Source organism: Dermacentor silvarum, chromosome 10, assembly GCF_013339745.2.
Source record: "Dermacentor silvarum isolate Dsil-2018 chromosome 10, BIME_Dsil_1.4, whole genome shotgun sequence".
NCBI classification, from domain to species: Eukaryota; Metazoa; Arthropoda; class Arachnida; order Ixodida; family Ixodidae; genus Dermacentor; species Dermacentor silvarum.
The window spans coordinates 24761019-24785069 of NC_051163.1; the positions used below are offsets into that span (position 1 = coordinate 24761019).

General features: G+C 47.9%; 2 protein-coding genes across 2 annotated transcripts in view; one reads left to right on the top strand and one right to left on the bottom strand.

Moving 5' to 3' along the window:
• LOC119431149 (transmembrane protein 234 homolog) overlaps positions 1–5754 on the top strand; it is a 47024-nt gene extending 41270 nt beyond the window's left edge. The window contains exon 6 of the mRNA XM_049656960.1: positions 5652–5754. Coding sequence (XP_049512917.1) covers positions 5652–5656 — 5 coding nt within the window. The 3' untranslated portion in view covers positions 5657–5754. The remainder of the gene's footprint in view (positions 1–5651) is intronic.
• On the bottom strand, positions 5596–12283 carry LOC119466111 (ras-like GTP-binding protein rhoA). The gene is made up of 4 exons (XM_037726597.2): positions 11825–12283; positions 9105–9305; positions 8026–8214; positions 5596–5786 (listed from the first exon to the last, which is right to left on the bottom strand). The coding sequence occupies exons 1-4, from the start codon at positions 11987–11989 to the stop codon at positions 5748–5750; spliced, it is 594 nt and encodes a 197-aa protein (XP_037582525.1). The 5' UTR covers positions 11990–12283; the 3' UTR covers positions 5596–5747.
• Positions 12284–24051: the final 11768 nt, after the last annotated feature.

A 24051-nucleotide genomic window follows, 5' to 3' on the forward strand; every position in this document is an offset into this window, starting at 1 on the left:
TGTTTTTAGCTTCAGTCTGGCCTCCTCCTAAAGCCTTCCTCACCCCAACACCGTTGCAAAGTATATAGTGTTTAGGCGAGTACTCGTACCCCGCCAAACCTCACTGCTCTTTTAATAAAGATGGATCTCTCTCGCGTTTTAACGTATCGCGCTGCGACGAAACTGCGCTGTTTCTATGCTGTATGTGACTGCGGACATCCTGCGTACTCGTGAGTACATGATGCAACTTCTACCGGGCCATTTGGCCATTGATCGCGTAAAGCCCAAACCGCATTCACGCGATTTTGTGCGCGACGGCGATGAGCGACGGCTTCGAGCGACGAAACGGGCCGTCGCGCGAACAGATCGCTTGGTCTTTTCGCTCAATCGCTCGGTTCTAGAAATCTAGAATTCGTCGCTCGTCGCCCGGAAGTGCTATAAGCGACTAGCCAATAGCGCGAAGCCGGAACTGGATATACGTCAGTCAAGTACTACCGATTGTCGCACGGAACGAGCAAACGACTAGATTTTGATACGTGCAAGGATAATAACGTAGTGCAAGACCTTTAGAAATACTTATGCTGCTCTTTACACTAAAACACATCAACTTAAATTAATAAAGCAAGCGTCACGCCAGTTTCGGCGAGTATTTGCTGCCCTCATACCGGCAACACCGGGGAGACGTCGCTCGAAGTCGTCGCTCGCATGCGGTGCGACTTGTAGGCGACGAGCGACCGCGACAGCCATCTCCATTGCGTCGCTTGTCGCTGTCGCGCGCAAGATCGCGTGAATGCGGTTTATACTTGACTATGACAACCATGACAACTGCCCGTTGACTGTGAAAATGGCTCATTTGGCCATTGATCGAGTAACCATGACAACTGGCCATTGACTATGACAATGGCCCATTTGGCCATTGATCGAGTAACCATGACCACTATGACAATCTGGCCATTGACCGAGTAACTATGACAACCATGGCAACTATGACAACCATGGTGTTGCCCGCCGGAGGCCACGCCCTCTTTAGAGTGGCGATAAAGTAAGTATAGCAAACGCGACCATTAAAGTATAGCTTCGTTGTTTCGTCAACAAACAAGTGCTTGAACTTAACGTGGCGTCATGAAACGTAACGATGATGCTATCGATATTTCTTTTTAATCTGTGCTATTGGTACCAGCATGATTTCTCTACTGATACATTCGCATGTGACTATGTAGGGAAAAAAACGTGTTTCCCAAAACCAGAAGTGTTGTAGAAGTCACTGATCTCTACTGTCTTAGAAGTAGATCCTTGGAAATCGGGCACGTATGTACGCTGTTTAGGGTATTGGCCTAGAACCGGGAAGGCCGAAGTAAAGTAAGAAATAAGACGACAAGATTTTAGAATAGGTAAGTTGGAACCGAAAGATAGAGATTGGAGAGACTGATTTTTATCAAAATGAGAAATTACATGATAACTATAAAAATAAAACAAATAAAATTCAGTTTTGTTCAAAGGAAGCTTTACATTTTGAATTTAGAGTTTAAATCTCATTGATCCTAAAAGAAAAATCGTGGTTGGCAGTGCTAACCTTCCCGTCGCTGTGCCCAAGAGTAAGAGGCACCCAAGAATAGTAAATTTTGAACAGTTAAACCTAATTCAAGAAGGCGGAATGGTTCTTCTATAGGGTTCGTTTTCTTAAGCTAATAAACCGTCGACAAGACATTAAAAAAACAAAAAAACAGGTACTCAATGGTATCATCTGCCCTACAGACAGGATAAATCGCTGGGGGTGCCAGACCATTCATGTGTAAATACAAAATTTAAACAGGGTATGCCGACTGCGTAGCCTATACAATAGCTACTTCAATTCTGTTATATGGTTGCATTGTGCGTGGAGCTTCGTTTCTTTCCTTTTTTTTTACATTAAGGTCATCATCATTATCATTCCTACGAGAGACAAAGTGTCCTTAATTAATTCGAATGGTGGCTTGCCCTGCATTCTACTGCATGCAGATGAAAGCTCGGTGGCGTATATCAAATGACGCACACAAAAGCACCGCTCACTCACACAGCGCGTGCAGAAACTAACACTCTCTCGACGCTAATCACAATGTACTGGTCGGATTGATTGATTGATTCATATGATGCCATTGAATACGTTGGCAACTTCCGTTCGCTGGCTTTCCCACTACATTAAATAGTCAAATTAAAATGACGGGAAATAACGAATATTACTGCCAATGAAGTTTGCTTTTACAAAGTGAATAAAAAGTTTTTTTTTTTTTTGAAAACTAGGCAGTGTATATTCTCCCGGCAGCCAGGAGACTTTCTAAAGCGAGTTTCTCCCGGCACTCACCTCCTGTTGGCTCTCGGAAGGTTAGGTTTGGTTAGGTTAGGTTATGTTAGGGCACACCTGCAGGCTCTCGGGCACACCTGCATGCAGGCAGTTTTTTTTTTTTTTTCCCGGCAGTTTGTCACGCGACTTCCGAGCGCCAATAGGAGGTGAGTTCCGGAAGAAATTCCGTTTGCAGAAATTCTCCCAGCTGCCGGGAGAATAGACTCTGCCATCATACTACGTGCTATACAGGATCGTCAGGGTTACACTACAGCTGCCTTCGACGAAGACCGAGGATTTCCCGTAAAGTCACTCTGCCGAAAAACAAGCGTACCGCAGCGTTTGTCGCTGAAACTAGAAGCGACGCCGATGACGGATGCCCGTGACACAAGCGCACGGCGGTGTTTACCGTGTTTGCGTTTGCACATTTCGTGTACGTCGCCCGTTGAGTCGGCTCTGCGACATATCCGCTATACGCACTGCTGGTTATTCCACGTATTTACTAAGTAAGCCTTCCGCTTAGTCATAGCTTCTCGTCTATACCCGGCGAGTTTCGAAGCCCAGCGAAATTTAATTTCATTGAGTGATTGATTGTCTAATTGATTGATTGAGCGCCACACGTATACAGTAAGAAGAGAGTGGTGGACATACCTTATATTCACACTCTGTCGCATATAGAGATATAAGAAAGTGGGGAGTCGATACGGGGTTAACGTTGTGTTGTGTAAACCAGTAAGTTTGGAAATTAAAATAGCAGGGCACCATGCCTTAATGGAGCAGACATTCACATTTGTCGTGGCACCCGCGTCCCGTGAACTTTTGTGGCCGACTATACACGCCGTTGTGGTACTCAAATTGGTATAAGAGCAAGCGTCTGTGATGGCTTGCCGTTGCCTTCTGATTTAAAAAAAAGGAAAGCACAATCTCATGTACAGCAATATTTTGATTGAAGGTACTGTATACTTGCCCCCTCCCCCCCCCCCCACCCCCCTCCCCCCTTCACTGCTGCCTCCTTTCTCGGAGTTCCAAAGCCCCTGTTCGTGTGGCTTTCCTTGGAGCTCTAGCACTATCTCTCAAACCCTAAATCTGCACTCGAATATACGATTCGTTGTTCAGCTGCACAGTGGAAAAAATAAAAGGGCTCATTCACACCGGCGACGTGAGGAGGTCGCGCGATCGATTGCGACTGCCGACCCAAAAAGCGACCGGCCAGTCGCCACGTCGAAATGTCTCTAGATATTTCGTTCAAGTCTGCTCGCAATGCTATAGCTATCGCCACGTAAAATAAGCGTCAACGTTTACACAGACGTCCTCTTCCTGCGCATCTGATTGGTTCAACGGTTTTGCGACTACGCTCGCGCGACTTGAAAAAAATCGAGCATCGAGCGACTTTTCGAGAAAAGCGACCATCGCTATGCGACCACTGTCAGTCGCCGGTGTGAACGAGCCTGATCCAGTGCTCCAGACAGAAATGACGGAGGCTGAACGCGCTGTCGCGGTATTCCTTTGAAGCAATCGCGCCATGCCTGTAATGAAGGACCCTGCCCGCGTATAGTACACGTGCGCAAAGCGCATCCCGGTCTTTCAACACACACTGGGCGCATCGTGCTCTTGCAATAAGCAGTGTCGCATCCTGTTAACCTGCAGGGAGGCTGAACGTGAGAATGCTGCCAGGGCAACGAAAACCGTGGTTGGGGGGGAGGAGGGTTGAAAGAGGATGAGGATGAGTAAAAAGGTTTCGCGGCAGAGTGATGGAGCAACGCGCGGACGCTGAGGAATGCGTACACAAACTCACCTATCCGCTCTGTTTCCGGGCGACGTCTACACTGCAACTACACTAGCGCTGCTTTCTACGGCCAACATGTGCTGCTGTCGCTTCGGCTTCCCCTACACGAGCTGGCTTCGTTTGCGTGGGTATGCGTCATCGGCACACGCCCCCGTCGTGGACTGACGCCGTCGCGTCTCCGATGAACATTCCTCGCAGGAGAGTCTGCGCAGTATAGTATGCGTGTATGCAACAGCAGCAGCGACGACTCAGAAGCAGCTGCGAAAAAAACCCGATTCTTCGGCCAGTCGCTGGATGGACTGCTCGCTCGAGCTCTGCGCACAGCTCGGGCCGCTCGGACAGTGTGGTCGACGGCCGAGCGGCCATGTCAACGTGACCCCTGTGATTCGATAAGGTTCGATAACGAGGAAGCGCGATAAGGCGTATATGTATAGGCTTTAGTGCTCGACAAAGCCACTGGACAAATTGATTTTCATTTCTGCGGTCCGCTATACTGGGCTGTGTATTGCGCCAAATGTAATCGCGTAATTGAACGCCGTGAAAGAGGGCGCTTGTGGGACTAATTGTTCTTTGTTTCTTTTATTTGTCTTCTATTCAAGCCGCTTCGCAAAAGTGTGTCAAAATGCATACACCGGGGAGCTTTGCAGTTGGCGATTCCAGCCACTTATATGCCAATAAAAAAAGCAAGTGTTACATGTTTGTAAAACGTGAAGGCGAAAACCTGCCATCTGTGGAAGACGACGACGAACGCGCGAGCAGTGGCACGAGCGCGAGAGGCAGTATGAAAACGCTGGCATGATCAGCGGCATCGGAGTCAGTTGTGGAAGACGACGACGACGATGAACGCGCGAGCAGTGTCACGAGCGCGTCTCTGTGACCACGTGACGTGTGCAATCAGGCACGCACTAGGCACACCTTTTAGTAAGCCGCAACCGTGGAGCAGCCGTGGCTTCAGGGAAGCGTGCTCGATTCCCACCCAAACCGAAATGTACCAAATTATCTTTTCAAAGCCGCTAATTTACTTTGTTTACAGGAACCTCCCTGAGAAATGTGACGTAAATCAGAGCATTTTTAGACGTGTTTTTACTCTTTGCGGCGTCGGCCATTTTTCGTCACGGCGCAGTTTCGCCAAGGTCGCCGCCAAGGGCACGGCCAACATAGACACCTAAGGCTTTCGCCTTAAAAAAACGCGCGGACTTGGGTGAACTGCATGATGATTGCTCTCCCGTGCCACATTTCGCACGAGACGCATAGAATGTTCCCATTTTGCGTGAAAGGAGCGCAAACTATCATTAATTGAACAGGGGCAGTCGCATTTAACCACACATTCTCTGTTACGCCGCTTGCTTGGTGCTTTTTGCACGTGTTCCGCTAGCGTTCTGCTTACTCTGTTTTTTAATATAGTTTTTTATAGCCTCAAGGGTAATGGTGCTAGCTATGAGATTTAAGGCTGCAAAAATGAGTTTACTGTTGTGCCTATGTTAGCGAATGACAATTCAAATGACTTAGCTTTTCCTGACGTGACAGGAATATTTCTTTATTGCATGATTTTGATTGACTCTGCAGCTTGAATGACTTGAAAACGCGGCGCTGCTGCCTCGACAGGGACGATCACGAACAGAAGCGTTTCATGGGTGACGATGACTTGCCTCTTGGGTACAGCTACAGCATGCTACACCGACGCTGCTTCTTTCGTCCAGTCTGGAAAAAAAAATAAACAAATGGGACTTTCTAAGGGTGTAACTGAAGAAGAGACAATTAACGTACAAGAACACATAAAATGTACACGGGCGCGAGACTTCTTTAAATCGCATTGTTTCCCATACGGCCTATTATACTCTCGGAGAGGCGGGCGCCAGGAAGAAAATTTGTAAGCGCTAAACGAAAGAACGCCAACAAATTACGGGTAGACTAGAGGGTTGCTGTCTCCCAACCCTTTATAAGAAAAAAAAAAAAGAAAGCTATAAAATCTAGTACGGGGATACCCGATTGTGAGACAGGCACATAGTGGACCAGGCACTGCATCTTGTCGCGATACCCTTTCCATATACATCTAAGCACCTACAGCTAAAGGAAAGAGCTAGAAGGGTGCGTCAATGGGAAGGCAGAAACAGTCGGCCCAACACGTGATCATGTCACGGTAACATTTAGTGTCTTCCTCCGCCGCGCCAACCGCACTCAGCGCGCGCTCTTCCGATAAGACAAAGAGTGCGACGATGAGCTACTGCAGCACTCGCTCGTTGCAAACAAGACAGTAAATGTATATACGTTGCAATAAATGACAGGAGTTGCACGAACACATAGCGAGCAAACGTACACATAGCGGTTTGCACAAGAACTCCCAAACAAGTGCGCGCCGTTTAAAACCTACCAGTAACCAAACACACTGGGCCCAGTCCCGCGAGCGCAGGGTCACGTGCTGGGCCGACTTTTTGAGAGAGAAAAAGCTAAGGGGATGGCTTCGTTCAGAGTTGGCTTGCGAAGGATAGCTTCTTGACGTAACGCTTCCTCCTAGTGTATTTTTTTTCTTTGTCCAGTAGTAGAATATCAATAGCCTGGCAAGAGAACAATAATTCAGGTTCGCCAGTCAGCCTCTAGAGTCTGTAAAGGAGTGCGTTTATCTAGGGGACCCTGATCATGAGAAGGAAATCTACAGAAGAATAAAATTGGGTTGGAGTGCTCACGGCAGGCATCGCCAGATCCTGACTGGGAGCTTACCACTGTCGTTGAAAAGAAAAGTGTACAATGATTGCATTCTACCGGTGCTAACATATGTGGCAGAAACTTGGAGGTTAACAAAGAAGCTCGAGAACAAGTTAAGGACCGCACAAAGAGCAATGGAACGAAAAATGTTAGGCCTAACGTTAAGAGACAGGAAGAGAACGGTGTGGATCAAAGAGCAAACTGGGACAGCCGATATTCTAATTGACATCAAGAGAAAAAAAAAATGGAGCTGGGCAGGTCATGTAATGCGTAGGATGGATAAATGGTGGACCATTTGAGTTACAGTATGGATACCAAGAGAAGAGAAGCGCACAGAAAACTAGTTGGAGTTATGAAGTTAGGGAATTCGCAGGCGCGAGTTGGAATCAGCTAGCGCAAGACAGGGGTAATTGGAGATCACAGGGCGAGGCCTTCGTCCTGCAGTTGACATAAATATAGGCTGATAATGATGATATCAATCAAGGAAATCTTGCGTTGTTTAGCGATGGCTGATGTAAGAACTCAGCATTCCCCTCCCCTCACAGGTAACCGCAACATCCGAAATACGTGGAACTTTGGCATCGACCGTGCTGCGCTATCTCACCACAGATAACACGAAGGAGATAGCAGGAAGTGACCACGTATTGATGCTGTTAAAAAAATTAAAGTCTATCGATGGTCTGTTGGAGTAACGGTGCCCAGGGAACGTAAACGCAGTCGAGCACGGCCGAGGGTTAGGTGGATGGGATGAGATTAGGAACTTTGCAGGTACAGTGTGGAGTCAGCTAAAAGGCTATTTTAATGTAATATTATACGTAAGTGACATATTTCATGTCCTGCCTTTTTATTTTACTTACCCGCGTTTGGTAGCGAACTGCTAAATAGCTAAATGTGGTATAAAAGTTCAAAGGCTTCACTTGCACCTATCATCATTTTTCATTCATACAATTTAACGTTGCGGGGAAGTCGGCGACAAACTATATGCTTGTTGCCACTTTTTCTCATAAATTAATCATTCACTCAACTAATCCCTACTGAAAGAAATCCGTAGTCCCCATAACTCCTATATCCAATAACATCATATGGCATACGGAGAAAACAGGTTTTTACATGGGATCCTGTGTGTTTCATATCGGATTATTGGATATGGGAATTACGAGCCATATGGATCTTTCAATAGGAATCAATCAGTCAATCAATCAATCAATAAAGCAATGAGGATAGTTGGTGTCTTGACCTGCTGCTGAAGGGACGCCTTGATGGCCGCGTCGAAGACCTCCTTGACGCCGATCCTCTTCAGGGCCGAGCACTCGACGTAGGCCGCTGCCCTGATGCGGCTAGCCACTGCTCGTCCTTCGGCAGCCGTCACGGGCGGCTTGTAGTTGCGCGGCAGCACCAGCGGTGGCCGGTAGTCGTCACGGACGTCCTGCGCACGGGGCGGGTGCCCGAGAGTTACCGGTAACGCGAGCCGTCACCTCGTTTAACCCTCTCATGGGGACGTACTCTGCGACGATCCACTTCGGCTATACTATCGCCTTGGCGATCAGGCGCGCGCTGATTGGCTGGTTGCGCAAAATCGATGGATCTCATTGGCCGGTTGAGCACTACGTCATCCGATTTTGCTCAACCAACCTATCAGCGCGCTCCTGACGGCGATACTATCGCCGAGGTGACACTGTCGCCGAAAGTGATCGTAGCAGAATACGTCGCCTGGTCCAATGATAGTGCCCGGCGTAGACGGGTAAGTAGACAGCTATGCGGACAGCGGCCAACCTAAGGGTTGTTGCAGTTCTGACGAAGCCAGCAAAAGAGACAGCTTCGCGGAGACAGCCTATCGAAGTCAATAACTATGCGGGCTACTTGGCTGTGCAAACATGATGGAGGCTGAGCAGAACGGCTTGTAAACTCCCCGGGAAGGTCGTCTGCTCACAGAAAAATGTGGTCACGCTTTCTTAGGCGATTAACGCAAGCTACGTTGTGTTCTGTATCTATCTATCTATCTATCTATCTATCTATCTATCTATCTATCTATCTATCTATCTATCTATCTATCTATCTATCTATCTATCTATCTATCTATCTATCTATCTATCTATCTATCTATCTATCTATCTATCTATCTATCTATCTATCTATCTATCTATCTATCTATCTATCTATCTATCTATCTATCTATCTATCTATCTATCTATCTATCTATCTATCTATCTATCTATCTATCTATCTATCTATCTATCTATCTATCTATCTATCTATCTATCTATCTATCTATCTATCTATCTATCTATCTATCTATCTATCTATCTAAAGTCATACCCTTTTGTTTCCGACAAGCACGATCGGAACCTTGGGAAGGTAGTGGCGTATCTCGGGCTCCCACTTGTACTCAACGTTGCTCAGGCTGTCGGGGTTGTCGAGCGTGAAGCACATGAGCACCACGTTGGCCTGCCCGTAGGAAAGGGGCCGGAGTCTGTCGTAATCCTCTTCGCCGGCCGTGTCCCAAAGCGACAGTCGAACCTGCGACCGACGAAATTTCCGGCATCGCGGGGTGCGAAGATTCTATAGCAGATGCATAACACTGCAGTCATACGGGCGACGAACCTCTTGGGGCACCAACTTTACACGCTTGGTCAGAAAGCACATGGTACATACATCTTGAAGTCGTAGCAGGGCGAAATAGAGGGACAAAGTCAGAGCACAAACGACAAAGATTTTACTTAGCCCACCGGGAAACAGATATTGGCCGATTCTGTCAGAACAATCGGGAAACTTTGTAAACGTTTCATATAGCGCCTCTTAAACGCGCAAAGAAAACGAAAGCTTAGCAATTTTATTAGCCTTTAATTAACACACACAGTTCAAAATTCAAACCTACACAGCGCTACGCCACGGAGCTATACTGCGTACTGCGGCGGGCTTTTTTCTGTTGTGCCCGTGTCCATCGCGCACGCACGCACACGCACACGCACACGCACACGCGCACGCGCACGCACACGCACACGCGCACGCGCACGCACACGCGCACGCGCACGCACACGCACACGCACACGCGCACGCACACACACACACACACACACACACACACACACACACACACACACACACACACACGCACACGCACACGCACACGCACACACACACACACACACACACACACACACACACACACACACACACACACACACACACACACACACACACACACACACACACACAGTAGTACAGGTCACGCACAGTACTAGCAAGAATGTAGTAGCAGATGAGAGAAAACAGTCATGACGTGCGTTTGGACTACCCGTGAGTTGACAAGAAAATACAGGCTCAAAATACAGCGAACACGAAATGCACAAAAAAAAAAAACAACGATAGGAAGAATGAATTTATACGCAATGCAGACGCACAAAGTGAAATTCACTAGTGCACTGGAAAGTCCGCAATGTTAAGTTCTGAGTGCGGTCCTCATTGTCAAGTCACATTCCTAGGCGGTGAAGGAAATCGGCTTTATCGCGGAATTCCTGCTCCATATACTTTTGCTACGGAGATGTTCCCTTTAGGATTTAACGTGGTACCTCAAAAGAAAATTGGATTATCACGTTCGTAACATACCAACAGTTATATATACCCACCGTGGTTGCTCAGTGGCTATGGTGTTGGGCTGCTGAGCACGAGGTCATGGGATCGAATCCCGGCCACGGCGGCTGCATTTCGATGGGGGCGAAATGCGAAAACATCCGTGTACTTAGATTTAGGTGCACGTTAAAGAACCCCAGGTGGTCCAAATTTCCGGAATCCCCCACTACGGCGTGCCTCATAATCAGAACTGGTTTTGGCACGTAAAACCCCATAATTTAATTGAACAGTTATATACATATAGGGTGTCCCAGCTAACGTTATTCAAGCCGTTCAACGAAAAATAAAAAAATGTCACAGTTTCGCCCTAAGGGCGAAGCAATGAATGCGATAGCAACACAGCAATGTCATACGAAGTAAGGTGAGCGGCTTTGGTAGCAACAACACGCAGAACTGTTGTCGACGCCATCGGCGTTTTGCCCGCGTTAGCTCAAAATGCGTGCGGCGTTGGTGACTGTTGCTGGAGCCTCTGATATAAATAGGCACTTGGTGCCGCAGCTAAACGTCGCCTCCCTTCCCTCCCCCTCCCCCACGGCCTCTCGCGCGTCCGAAGAAGGCGCGTTTGCTCTACATATATGGTGATTGTAAAGGAGAAAAGAGACGCCTACTTCTGCAGCCCTTAAGCGAGCACGGCGCAGAACGCGCGTTTGTTCTCCGCCGTGCGTTCACTCCCCGTGAAAGACGCGCCCCTCGCGCCCTTTCACTCGCACATACAGCGTTCGGCGCGCGGCGACGTAAGGCCTCACGGCCTCCCACTCCACCCCGGGCCTGACCGGCCTGGCACAACACCCCTGCAGACTCTGCAGCACACCAAGGCCTTCCATCTCGGCCTGATACGTGCCGCCTATGCCTGCCGGTTTTGCTTCGCCCAGCCATGGCGTCTCCACTCTATCCCTTCTTTCGCTCCCACTTACCCCTCCCCGTTGGCGCTGAGCCGTGCTCCCTCAAGGGCTGCAGAAGATAGCGCCAACCTTTCCCTTTCCCTCAAGAACCACTTACCACCGGCGACGATTTCATCTCCAAATGACGTCATACGGAACCTCACGGCGACGGCGACGCCGACGGCAGAAATCTGCTTTTGAGTGTCCATATAATTGCTATCGCAATAATAATAATAAAAAAAACGCTGAAAAACGCGATTTTAACACCTACGATGTTCGGTTGTCAGAACGCTGATAACCAAACACCGCAGGTTTTGTAATTGCGTCTTGTATCGTGCTTTTTTTTAAAATAATTTATTTCGTTGAACATTCGCCAACTTTAGCTGAGCCACCCGGTATGTTTAAGAGCCGCTTTGAAAAACGATTACGTGCCCGCGATGCCTTTGCACCTGATAAGTGAGGAGGTTATAACAGACACGAGAAGATGTATATGGCAGGTGCACCCGTATACGTATATGTAAATACCCTCTGCTGGTTGCACTCGACGAAGGTGCTGTACGTCTCGAACACGGTCGGCACGTAGACGTCCGGGAAGCTGTCGCTGCAGTAAGTGACGAGAAGGCAGGTCTTGCCACAGTTGCCGTCGCCGACCACGACGAGCTTCCGGTCGACGGAGTCCTTCCCGGTCATGACACTCCCGACGTCTTCCAGAACACGCTTCCCACGGGTCCCCCCAACGCTCCCAGCTTTCGGCAAAACTATAGACGCCGCAAGCCGAAGGAGCGGCGACGTCTCGAGCGAGACGGTCGGAGAGTCTCAGTCGTTGTCGGATTGGCCATCGCTCCGGATGAGGCGTTTGAGGAGAAGCTTGCGAGGCACGGGGTTCATCTCGAAGGAGCGTCCGCCGCGTTCGTATGAAAAGTCTTACCACTTTTTTTCCGCGGAGACAAAGCGGAGTTCTGCCAACCAGGCTGCAGGATCCGATTTTGATCCGTTTGCTCACACGTGACGTCGTCCGTCGATGTTTTCGTTTCCTGGTCGGCGCGCCAGCGCTGCAGCGACTCGGTTCTTGCTGCTTCCGCTGATAAAGAGAACCGCGGTTCCCCCCTCAGCGGAGCAAGGTCGGTCGCGCGGATCACGTGTTTCCTCTGGCAAATGAAAAGCACGCGTGTCGTGCGAATCTTATATATATGGATGCAGTCGCGGGAGTTGGACGTTCTCGCGAAACGAGTCACACAGGGTCTTCTTCTCTAGCCAATTAAGTGATTCCAATTATCGTGTCAAGCCGCCACAGTGAGACCTTTCCTGCGACGTTCTGCGTGCCAATTGCACGAGGTCGCGGGTTCGTTTCCCGACTGCATTATGATGGTGGTCGTCAAAACGTCTTTATGTACAGGGATTTACAGTATGAATGGATAGGGCAAATTATCGCACGTCTGATATCAGGGAGTCCAAATTGACTTCTTCTATATATGTACCAGGCGCGTAGCCAGGGGGGGGGGGGGGGGGGGGGGCTGATGGGGCTTCAGCCCCCCCCCGAAATTTTTTCGTGCCGGCATGCACCGCCGACCAAAACTACCACCGACGCCGGCAATCATTCTGGATTGTGTCTACAATGTCTTTTTCAGGCTCGAAAAGACATTTCGGCACGAACATTGCGAACTCGGGCTGGATTTCGTGACAACGCCCTTGCACCTGGAGTCACGTAACGCAAAGAGCCCCATCCGAGCACAAACTTTCAACGGCTTTTCGATAGCGAGCGGGCGCGTTGCGTCATCTCGCAACGGCCGCGGAATCTACGGAGCGCATGGATTTCAATTACGAAACTTTATAGGTATAAAATTCTCATAACTTTTTTGACGCGAAAGGTGCGCAGACATTTCCAAAGGCATGCTTTAAAAGATTTTCAATTCTAGAACTTTATGGGGTTAATGATCTTATAAACTTGGGCCAACATGCGCGCACTGGAGCCCTCCCATCCAAGCCCTTCCAGAAATGGAAGCACGCGCTTGCAATCTTCCACACACACGAAAATACTAAATATCACCGGGACTGTCAGCTACCAGCTGATACTTTTCTCCAAACATTTTCAGGAAGCGTGCCCAATGTGATTGATCAGCTGGACCAGGGCAGGCAAAGTAAAATATGAGAAAACAGAAGAAAGTAAACAGCTTATTATTGAGAATGCTTTTTTTTTTGTGGGCTTCAAGGTCTGGCTCTCCGTGGCTACAGGGACAGGGGCCCTATGGATTTAAGCAATGCCCCTGCTGAAAATACAGGCATTTTCAGAGTGCTTCTTCGCATGCGAGCTGATTGTGGAGATACACATCTGAAGAACCATTTGGAAAGTTGCCCCAGTAATGCCTCGTAATTAAGCCCAGACGCACAAAACTACATTATGGAAATTTGTGGTGACATTATCAAAGAAAGCCTAGATTCAAAAGCAGGCTGCTTCTCCATACTTCCTGACGAAACGACGGACATGGCTGGAATCGAACAGCCTATTGTTTGTGCAAGGTACCTAAACAAGGATCCCAACGACATCAAGGGAGTGTTTTACGTTTTAGCACCGGAATAGATGCCCATCTCTCATTGCGACAGCAGGTTCTATGTAAATGTATAAATACTGCTGCAGCTTCTAGTCACCCTTTAAGTGACCACTGCCAGCGCAGAGAGAATATTTTTTTAGCAAGAGTTTACTAAAAAAACTACTTGCGCTCTACAGTGTCTGTGGAACGCATGGTTTGGCTGGCGCTTCTATACACCCACAGAGACGTCGGCATCAATGTGTCCGAAGTCATTGACCGCTTCGCTCAACTTTCCCGCCGAGAGAAGTTTGTCCTTTAGATAGCGAAGCAGCAAAAATCAATGCAAGTAAACAGCACTGTTCCTTCAGTTTCATAAGTTCTTAAATATGAAAACGTATGACCGTTCATTAGCTATTAAAACCGCAGAAATTTTCGCCGTTTATTCTAGCAGTTAGCATCATGATCACAATTATCACGCGAATACAAAAATTACGAGAATACCAATAACCAATTTTGACCGACCTTGCTCATTGAAAGCCCGGCCCACGTGGCGTTCGCCAAAAACACACTCGGATATTGGGTAGTTCAACTTGCCGCATCATCTGTGGACTTCGTTTGTCCTTTCCTTTTTAGCTACCTGCTTCTATTTCTTTTTTGAAACGAAGGAATACCCTCCTTTAATTTTGGGTGCAGAATAATTGTTGGCGTTGTGCAGGCAGTTAAATTACACATTTTCGTACTTATTTATGCATTATTCCTCTATTATTCTACCAACATGGCGCTGTCGCGACCGCTGCATGGCCCAAGTACATAACACAATTTTTGCGATCATAGTTATGTTCTTGCCTAGATCATCTGTATTTCTGTGCGCAAAGTTACTCTCTGTGACTGAGCAACATGTTTATTTGTCTTATTTGACGCATTATATACACTGACGTTTGCTTAAATACGTAGATTTATTGGAGACTCATACGTTTTTTTTTAAATATCGTATTGCAAGGTTTTATGTATACAAGCAGTGAACTTTGTTTCCAGCGACTCTTTTTTTGCCCTTTAGCGAGTTGTATCTTCGCATTTGTATATTCCATTCTAGCTTCGCATTTCTAGTATATATTTTGCAGAACTCCCACTTTTTATTTGTGCTCACTGCTGCGAGTATTATCTCGGTGTAATTACAATACACGACGAGTTACAGCTGCCCCTGCGCAATCGATTGCAACGAGGAATAGCGTCATTGAGGTTTCTTCCTGGCCGTTGCATATGTAGAAAAATGTAAACAAGGTTATTGAATGACAAAGATTCATCAAAATATTTGTCCTCAACCTATTCATTTCATGGCCTTTACGTTTTTCATATAAGCTGCATGCACTGATTTGCTGGTTTGGAACTGATATTGACCCTTTTCGCGGCGATCCCGTGGGCGCTGGCATATTTGATCACGTGGTGACGCGTCCATTGCTTGCCTCAACTGCCTCCGTTGCCTCCTTGTTTACAATGGAAGTGTATGACGCCGGCGCGGCTTAGAAAACCTCTGTTTTCGGAGATATCGTAGACGGTGACTAGGTGGACGAAACGAAGCTTTGATCACAGCTTCAGGGAACATGCAAAAGCGCTTTCGGAGCTGATTAAGCTATGTTCAAACGGCTCACGTAGTGTATATGGTGCTTCTTCTAAAAGCGGGGCTAAATATGCATTCCAAGCATTCCTATTATGAATTCAGTCAGGATTAGTGTGTTTTGCTCTTTGTTCTTTATTCGCAAATATTTTGAAGCAGTGGCTTGTCAGTTTCTGACTCAGTGATCAGTTCCTCGGTGCCGCCACTATCTGATTATTTTCTGCCTAATCACTCGCTGGTGTGCTCAGTTCCGAATCCGATAGATTTGTTCTTGCTGCTCACAAGGCTTGAAACGTAGCTGTTTTGTACATTGTAATACCTTGTAGCAAATATATATATTACAGCTAGTAACTTGCTTACTCTTGTGGGCCGTCACGAAACATTCAGCTTTGACCATTGGTGCGCCATAGGTGTAGTCCGTCATTTATTGCGTGTATACAGTGCGCATATATTAAACTGTGCGTCCATTCGCTTATTCTTGATACGTCGGCGATATAGTGGGCGTAAGTTTTCCTGCCATTTGGGACAGATGTGTATAGATAACGCGCGCGAAACTTACTATGGCAGGAAGCGGCGCTACTCCCTCTGTCATTGTTTAACGAGTGGTATTCACTCTTGCCGACGTTCTGGGGATGAAGCCCTTTCTTTGAAGGTTATAGCGATACAAGGCTGGCGGATGAGCAAATTTATGTATCCTCGAGGAAATGCATACATCACGAAGTGCCGGTAACACGTTCGGACAGTTGCAGCAGCGGTCCGCGAACTTCGCCACACAGATTCATTCTATTGCTTAACATGCCAGTCACTATTTTTGCAGCCAACTACTGCACACGTCTTCAATCCAGATTATTCAATCTAGCAAGATTGGAGCACAGTGTGATAGCGGAAACTCAGTTGCATTTCCGACAGCTGATAGCACAGAAGCAAGGTAGAAGCGGTAATGGTTTCGTATTCGTGCGCGGTCGCTGAGGAGAGGTATGGCGCGCCGCCGTGAGCGCCATCTCGTTTCTCTAAAACAAACTGCTCCGCGAAAAGCGTCAATAGTTCTAAAGTTCATGTGATGTTTTCTTTACTTATTAATTAGAAAAAAAAAAACGCGGAAGCATTGATTTCTGCCACAATTTTTTACGCATACGAATATATTCTTTTATGAAAACATACATATTTTATTGGACAGTGCATAGCTTTCAATAATTCGTTTGCAGCATATAATAAAGAATGAAATTGGCAATGCAGTTATTATTCATGCATTTGATCCCTCGACAAATTCTATTAGGAGGAGGCCGCGCTGCAACCTCAGCCCCCCCCCCCCCCCCCCCCCCCCCCGAACAAAATTTCTGGCTACGCCACTGATATGTACGTATGATAGACAAGAGCCAGGATGGGCCATTTAGCCAATTTGTACGGGTTAAGTTGTACGGGTTAAGTGCTGATCCCGGCTTGGGCGGCGTGGCGACGCCGAGTAATGGTGGCTGCCGGCAAAGTCCGTAGCAGGTGTTGTGCGGCTCATCATCCCGATGGCGAAAGGGAAATGAGCTGGTCAGTTGGTTTGGGCAACCGCGAAATATTTCGTGGTGATTGGCACGGAGAGATTGGCCACACATAAAAAGCTGGAGACTGTATTCACAAGACGGACAAATGAAACAATCAAGGAATGAAACCACCGCCGTGGTGGCTTAGCGACAATGGCGCCACTCTGCTAAGCACGAGGTCGCGGGATCGAATCCCGGCCGCGGCAGCCGCATTTCGATGGGAGGCGAAATGCAAAATCGTCCTTAATTGTTCCGCGCATTCTGGGGACGTCAAAGATCCCCTGGTGGCCAAAAATTAATTCGGAGTCCCCCATTACGGCGTGCCTCATAATCAAATCGGGGTTTCTGCACGTAAAACCCCAGAATTCTTTCATTCGTGCATTGGGTGTATCTTAAAGAACCGCAGGTGGCCGAAATAAATCCGGAATCGCCCACTATGCCGTGCCTCATAATCAGACCGTGGGTTTGTCACGGTGATATTGGTATACGGTATATGGCACATTCGGTGATATAATGACAGAAAAATTATGATTGCTCATGCATCACAAAAAAAAAAAAAACAGCAGCAACAAATATTTGCACCACGATCAGTACCACTAGCGGCGTGACCTTCCGGATGCTTCGAGAACTTACGGAGAGCTGGTATAATAATAGACCTGTGGCTGGCTCCCGAATCACACGCACCAAACAGCAATAGGTTTGACGTCGATAAATGGAAACCTAGATTACTAGTCGGAAATACCAGGAACATTCTGCGAACGGAAGAGAAGCGGCGGCAAAGACGGGAAAAAAAGAAAAAATGTGGTTGATCCCTCTTATATAGGAATCGGTATAGAACACGAAAGTGAAACGTGTCTTCACAGAAGTAGTGTAATGTTTATTGCACATTGATATATAATGTCTATTGGTGTTTTGTGGCTAAAGCGCCCTTAGGCGTTGATGCACCCACGCTGACGCCTGGTGGCACGTCTCCTCCATCACGACTACCAACGTCGATGACCATGAGCAACCGTCGTGCATATGGAAGCTGCACTACGCTGCACACGCTAGCACAACGCGAAAGACGAAGCACGTAACTGACACACTAATACAACGCGCAAGACAAAGCACGTAACTGAATCGTCACCGAGTCAAATCAGCGCGTACAGCGCGTCGTAATTGCAGCCTCCGCGATCAACTTCAGAAACATTTTCAGAGCTAATTGCGGAGGCCACGCTCCGCTGTGCTGAGTACGGTGAACGCCACCTAGGTGGCGTTGGTAGTGCTTCTTGATGCCAGCGTCCCTTCGAATGCTGGCATCGAGGCGTCGTAGTGCTGAGACCACCGAAGCGTTCACTGTCGGTGCGCGTTAGTGTCATAATGCAGTACTTCTCTTTTCTGCTTGTAGGCGGCGGCACCGCCCCGAGCAAGAGCGCGGGTACATGGAGGAGTGTTAGATATATAAGGCGCGTCTGTGTAGCTCTCTGCAAATGCGTTTGTGGCGCAATGGGTTAAACGCTCGGCGATCTATCGTCGCGGACCGAGAGGTCGTGGGTTCGATTTCCAAATTTTGCATGTTTGTGGAACTTTTTCTTCTGGTTTCTTTCTTTGTATTATGTTCGTGTACATTGTAAGCTGACGTATTTCCGTGACGGAAATACGTCAGTGAAGTCTTGGTGGACCCCGGCATAAAACACTTTCGTGTTAAAAAGAAAGATAAGTTTTTATTCTGGTTTTTTTTAGTGATAGAGAGACCAGAGTTACGAAGGTAACTATTTAGACTATAGAAATTCTACAGTGGGAGCTTGACGATGTCACCTCGAATTGTCGTGAATGGCATTGGCTCGAGATCCACGAAAATCGTAGGTGTCGGAAATCGTCGAAGTAAATCGGGGATAACGATGGCAGCGCACTTCGGAAATGCAAAAGGCGTTTAAATCGAGTGGCCTATAATAAAAGAAACGTAGGAAGAAAATTTTAAACCGGCCCACTGAGAATCAGCGGACTTATTCTGCAAGCTTCCAGTCTATCCAGTAACCAACAAAAAAGCACGCTTCACACAAACTGCTTGGCATAAGTGCCGAAAACATCCGCAGTCGAGGTGACAGACCGCTTAGTAGAAGTTAATACAGACTGGTGGAACATCTACAGTAATTATATATATTACCTTAGATTGCTGGGGACCCAACTTTCTGCTCACCAAAATAATTGCTAGAAATTCTACGATAAATCTAGGGGTACAATCGAGTATACGGAGAGCAAAGGATCAGTTTAAGTTTATAAAAAAAATATGCCAACTCCGGCCTTGTCTAAACATTGAGCCGCGTTCGTAGAACTAACCGAGTGACAAGGAAATCTTTTTTTCTTCTTTGCGTCTTGGGGTGTCCCGCTGGGTTCGGGAGTACGATGATGGGTTCGGGAGTACGATGATGGGTTCGGGAGTACGATGATGGGTTCGGGTGTACGATGATGGGCTCGTGTGCACTGACCCAAAAACACTACCGCCACCTAGCGGCCGCGGCCACTCACAATACCTCAAACGGCAGCTGGAGAAAGGGCTTGTCTTTCAGTTCACGCGTAGCAGATTTGTTTTCTCGCACATTGGAATGACATTCCGAAGCTATCATGTCTGCAGCTTGTGTGTATACGTCGTACTTTGCGAATTATCTGACGCAATTTACTTTGAAAATTCAGTTAGTTCAATAAGGCACTTGCGCTCGTCGGAGGGGCCTAGAGGAATGAGTATGTAAGCTGCACATACGCAGCTTAATCGACATTATGGCAAACACTGTCGAAATAGAAGTGTCACAGCAGCAGTTTGTGGTTGTTTAACGTCGTTTGTGGTGTTCGCACTTGTCTAACGTCACCTAATGTCGGTTGCGGTGGCAGTACTTCGTCTGACGTCGGTTGAGAGACACCACTTCATTAACGATCATTTATCTTTAGCCGCAGACCCACAAGCTCCGTAAAACTTGGAACAGCGGTAACTCAGTAACTGGCAAACAACGCGTTGTTTTTAATGATGACAGTGACATGTCCGGCACATTTGCTGATGCCGAATGCGCCGCCTTCTGGAACTTGTCTGTATAAACTTGCTCGAAGCAAGCGACCCCCTGGTGTCGTTTCGCCACCAGAAAGCTTCCAACAGAAAGTTCGGAGGCTGATGAGTGAAAATTTCTCGCGAATAGAACTTATTTTTCGTAAAACTTGCCGCGGCGTTTGTAAATTTGGCATCTCAGTTCCGCGCAAGCCCGCTAAGTGAAGAAAGATTCGTCCGGGACCGGGACCAATTTTTTCTTCAACTCCGAGGCTTTTTCTCTGAGAAACCCCGTACGGATTTCATTTGTGGCTTCGTGCGACAATTTGGGTGGATGACCAAATTTCCCTTTCACTCGTGAAACTGTTTAGAGAAACTCTAAATAAGTTTCGACCGAGAAAGCAGCCTTCCGAGAGTCATTTTTTTCTCATTAATTTTGTGATAGCATAGGTTGACTACTAGAAGATAGAACGAAGCTCAAGGTTTCATGTCTTGAACTTCGCGCCGCAACCGCATCACTGTTACGCCACTGTGACGTCACGGATTCCGAAGTAATTTTTTTTCTTGCATTTAGGCCGTATAGGTTGTGGCCCAGTAAAAACTTCTCGAAACTAATCAAGTCCAGTTTGTGACTCTTTTTAGAGCACAATGTAGTCAATCTTCACCGAGAAATAAAAAATCACTCGGCTTTGATCGATGCCGTCACGCCAAGCAAATCCATGACGTCATGGCAAGCTGGTTCGGGAACTTCAAGGTGGCGTCGCCACTCACACTTTCGTTTTGTGTCCTTTCTGGCTTACCGATCCTATTCTCGCGGTAAGAGAGCATTTCTTTGTTGTTTTAGAAGGATAATATAATAATAAGGATAGAAGGTTGTAAGGATAATTTACCAATGCTGCTAAAATTATTGATCTCTTTAGTCTCCGTTCCTTTAAAGGAGTACCAGCGTGACTTTTTTCACCTTTAATTTTTTTGCGCTTTAGTGAAGCCCCTGGATATCGAAACCATGGAACAATTATTAGTTGGTACTCCGTAATAGTATAAACACGAACATGTTGTACTGTGCTATGTTGGCTGTGTTATGCTTCTGAATATTTTTAGCAAGCCTTTGAACGGGTTCGAAGACGTTTCATATCAAAAAGAAAAGAAAGAACGGGTTCGTAAGAAAATATTATAGTAAAATATTTAGTGCGCTCTGACAACCGCCATGCTTGCGGCTAATGTAAACTCTATAGCGGCACATTTTGTTTTTGCAACTTTTGTAGAGAACTAGATCTGTAGTTGAAAATTCACCATGCTGTTTTACCACTTTTGTCTTTAGTTCACAACCACCGAAAGGCAATGATATTATGCATAAATAGTAACGTCTGCGACTCAAATATGTGTTCTTTTTTTGCGTGAAACGTCTTTAAAAACTTTTTAGCCGCTTAAACTTCGCCTTTAAGAGTAGAACGTGATAGCATTAAAGGGTCCCTGACTGCTTCTCACACTTCCCGGCAACTGAAGGTTATGCAACCATGATCTTTACCGGGAAACGCTTGCGGCGAATGCTATGCTTGAAGGTGAACTTTCTGGTTTTTTTTTCTTTCCGCCGCACGGCCGGCGCCGCCGCCGTCGCGGATACGCTGAGGCGAGCGCCGTCTGGTGGTGCTGCAAGAAACCGAGCGTCGCAGGCGGCGTGCGCCGCTCTGTGATTGGTAGAAACGCGCCGCGCTATGATTGCTAGACAATTTTCGCTCACGGTCAACGCCGGCGACGCCGTGCTTTCTGTGTAGAGGGGCCCTTAAAGCTCTCGCTTTAAAATGGTCCAAGGGGGTCGCTTGCTGAAACTGATGTAACGAAAACGTGTTATAGCATTATCGCTTATGCAACCGTATACTACCCACGCACCTCACTTTGGTTTCGTTATGTAGAGGATCGATAAACTCTTACTCAGTCATGCATGTATCGCGTGTACAGATGGCGCTGTTGCCGCTACACGCAGGGCGCAATTGGAGCTAAATGTAGCCTAGGTGTTGCTAAGCGATCAGAGAGGCGTATAGATCGGCAGTACGTTTGTCGATCCGAGCAGGAGGGGCCGCGTTTGAGAGAGCTCACACAGCCATAGTATAGGTATAATTCATTAAACTCAACCTGAGCTCATCGGGAGTGAGTAAAAAATGACATATTTCCATCTGCGAATTGTAGCCGGCGAGATCTACGCTATTCTCGAACTATGCTTTTTTGCACACACTGGTTCTCTCAGCATTCGACTATTTACTCATCGCAACTGTGCATCGCTCGGAAACGCGCCGTCCGGTCGTCGTTCCCGTGAATGCATGCGCGGTGCTTTGTTAGATAAGAGCTCGGCTGAGAAAAAAAAAGAAAAAAAAATAAAAGAAAGAAACTCGAGGCAGGGTCTTCATCGGAGATCCGCCGTGCTGCGGCTTCGACCGATAAGCACGGACGAGGCACCGCGCTCCGTCGGCCGGCGCCTTCGCAGACGGCAGGATCGCGACAGGACGCGAACGCTGATCTATACTCCGGCGCTCTTGCGATCTCGCTTCCTTCCACCCCGCGCAGCGAGCGTGATTTCATTTCCTGCGGATTCCACCGCGATGCGCCACCGATGCTCCGTCTCTGACTCCCAACAACCCGCTTGGTCGCGGTACGCTCTGCGGCTTTAGCTTGGCGCTGCTGAGCGCGAGGTCGCGCGTTCGATCCCGTCCGCGGCGGCCGCGTTCCGACCCGGGGTGGAATAAAAAAAAAAAAAAAGAACTCGTGTACCGTGCTTTGGTTAAAGAAGCCCCAGGTGGCCGAAATTAATCCGGAACACCCCCTCCCCCCTTGACTGCTAATTCCCGCAACATGTGTCAGCTGCGCAAGTCTCGCGATGGTTCTATTGTGTGCACTTTCTCTTTCTGTCTCAACGTTATCAGTACTACTAGTTAGTACTAGTAGTAGAAGTAGTAGTAGCAGTTGTAGTTGCAGCAGTTGTGTCAGCAGTAGCAGTAGCGTTAGTAGTAGTACGAGTAGTAGTAGTAGTAGTATCAGTAGTGTAAAGCAGTAGCAGCCAGTAGTAGGTTGTAGTAGTAGTAGTAGTAGTAGCAGCAGTAGTAGTTGCAGCAGTTGTGTCAGCAGTATAGCAGCAGCGGTAGTAGTAGTACGAGAAGCTTTAGTAGCAGTATCAGTAGTGTCAAGCAGTAGCACCCAGCAGCAGTAGTTAGTAGTAGTAGTAGTAGTAGTAGTAGTAGTAGTAGTAGAAGTAGTGGTTGCGGCAGTAGCAGCCACGACCGACACGGCTATAGTACCGGGTGTTCACGCTGCGGCCGTCGCCAATCGCGAAAGAAAAAGCGCGCGCTCGCTACATATTGCGCCCCCAGGGCACACCTTGACCGTGGTCCCGTCTCTCATCTCACGTCCCTCGCTTATAGGCGATTCATTAGCGAAAGCGGTCGCAGTCTTGAATTATGCATGTCTTCTATAGCTCTTGTGTGTCCTCTCCCCCATCCTCTGGTCATCGCGGCAACGTTCATTTCACGACGCGCTCACGTAGTCTCGTCGCCTCGCGCAGGGACTCTCCGTGACGCGAAGTGAAGTTTCCTTGTGTTGCGAAGGGAAGGCGACCCTCTCTCTCTCTCTTCGCGCCCTACGATTACCTCACACCGGCGGCGGCGACGTCGACGTCGAGAGCGGAGGAGGTGAACCCGTGACGCGCGATCTCGTATACCCGAGCCGGATCCGACGGAGAAACGTTACGACGCTGTACACCGCCGCGCGCGACGACTACATGACGATTCTCTCCGTCTACCCGTCGCCGAAGTAACGAGACCGTCCGCGCCGTGTCTTCTCCTCCGCCTTCGCCGTCGTCGCCGAAGGGAGCCGAGATTGAGAAGCCGTTGGCGCCGCGCTTCAGGTGTTCTTCCTCTCTCGGGTGTCTTGTCGCGGGTGGTTCGTCGCGAGCCCGAGCGAGCCTCAAGTGACTCATGTTTATCCGATCCTGTCGAGACGTCTGGAAGACGTCCCGCTTGGCCTAGCAACAGGTGCACCACGTGTTGAGGCAGCCTTTGAGAGACGACTTT

Excerpts from the sequence above, each read along its gene's own strand:
- LOC119466111 (XM_037726597.2), bottom strand. The coding sequence starts at position 11,989 with ATGACCGGGAAGGACTCCGTCGACCGGAAGCTCGTCGTGGTCGGCGAC. Across the intron at positions 9,306-11,824 it reads TCGAGTGCAACCAGCAGAGG|GTTCGACTGTCGCTTTGGGA; the intron begins GTATTTACATAT and ends CGTCGGTCGCAG. Across the intron at positions 8,215-9,104 it reads TGCTTGTCGGAAACAAAAGG|GACGTCCGTGACGACTACCG; the intron begins GTATGACTTTAG and ends CCCCGTGCGCAG.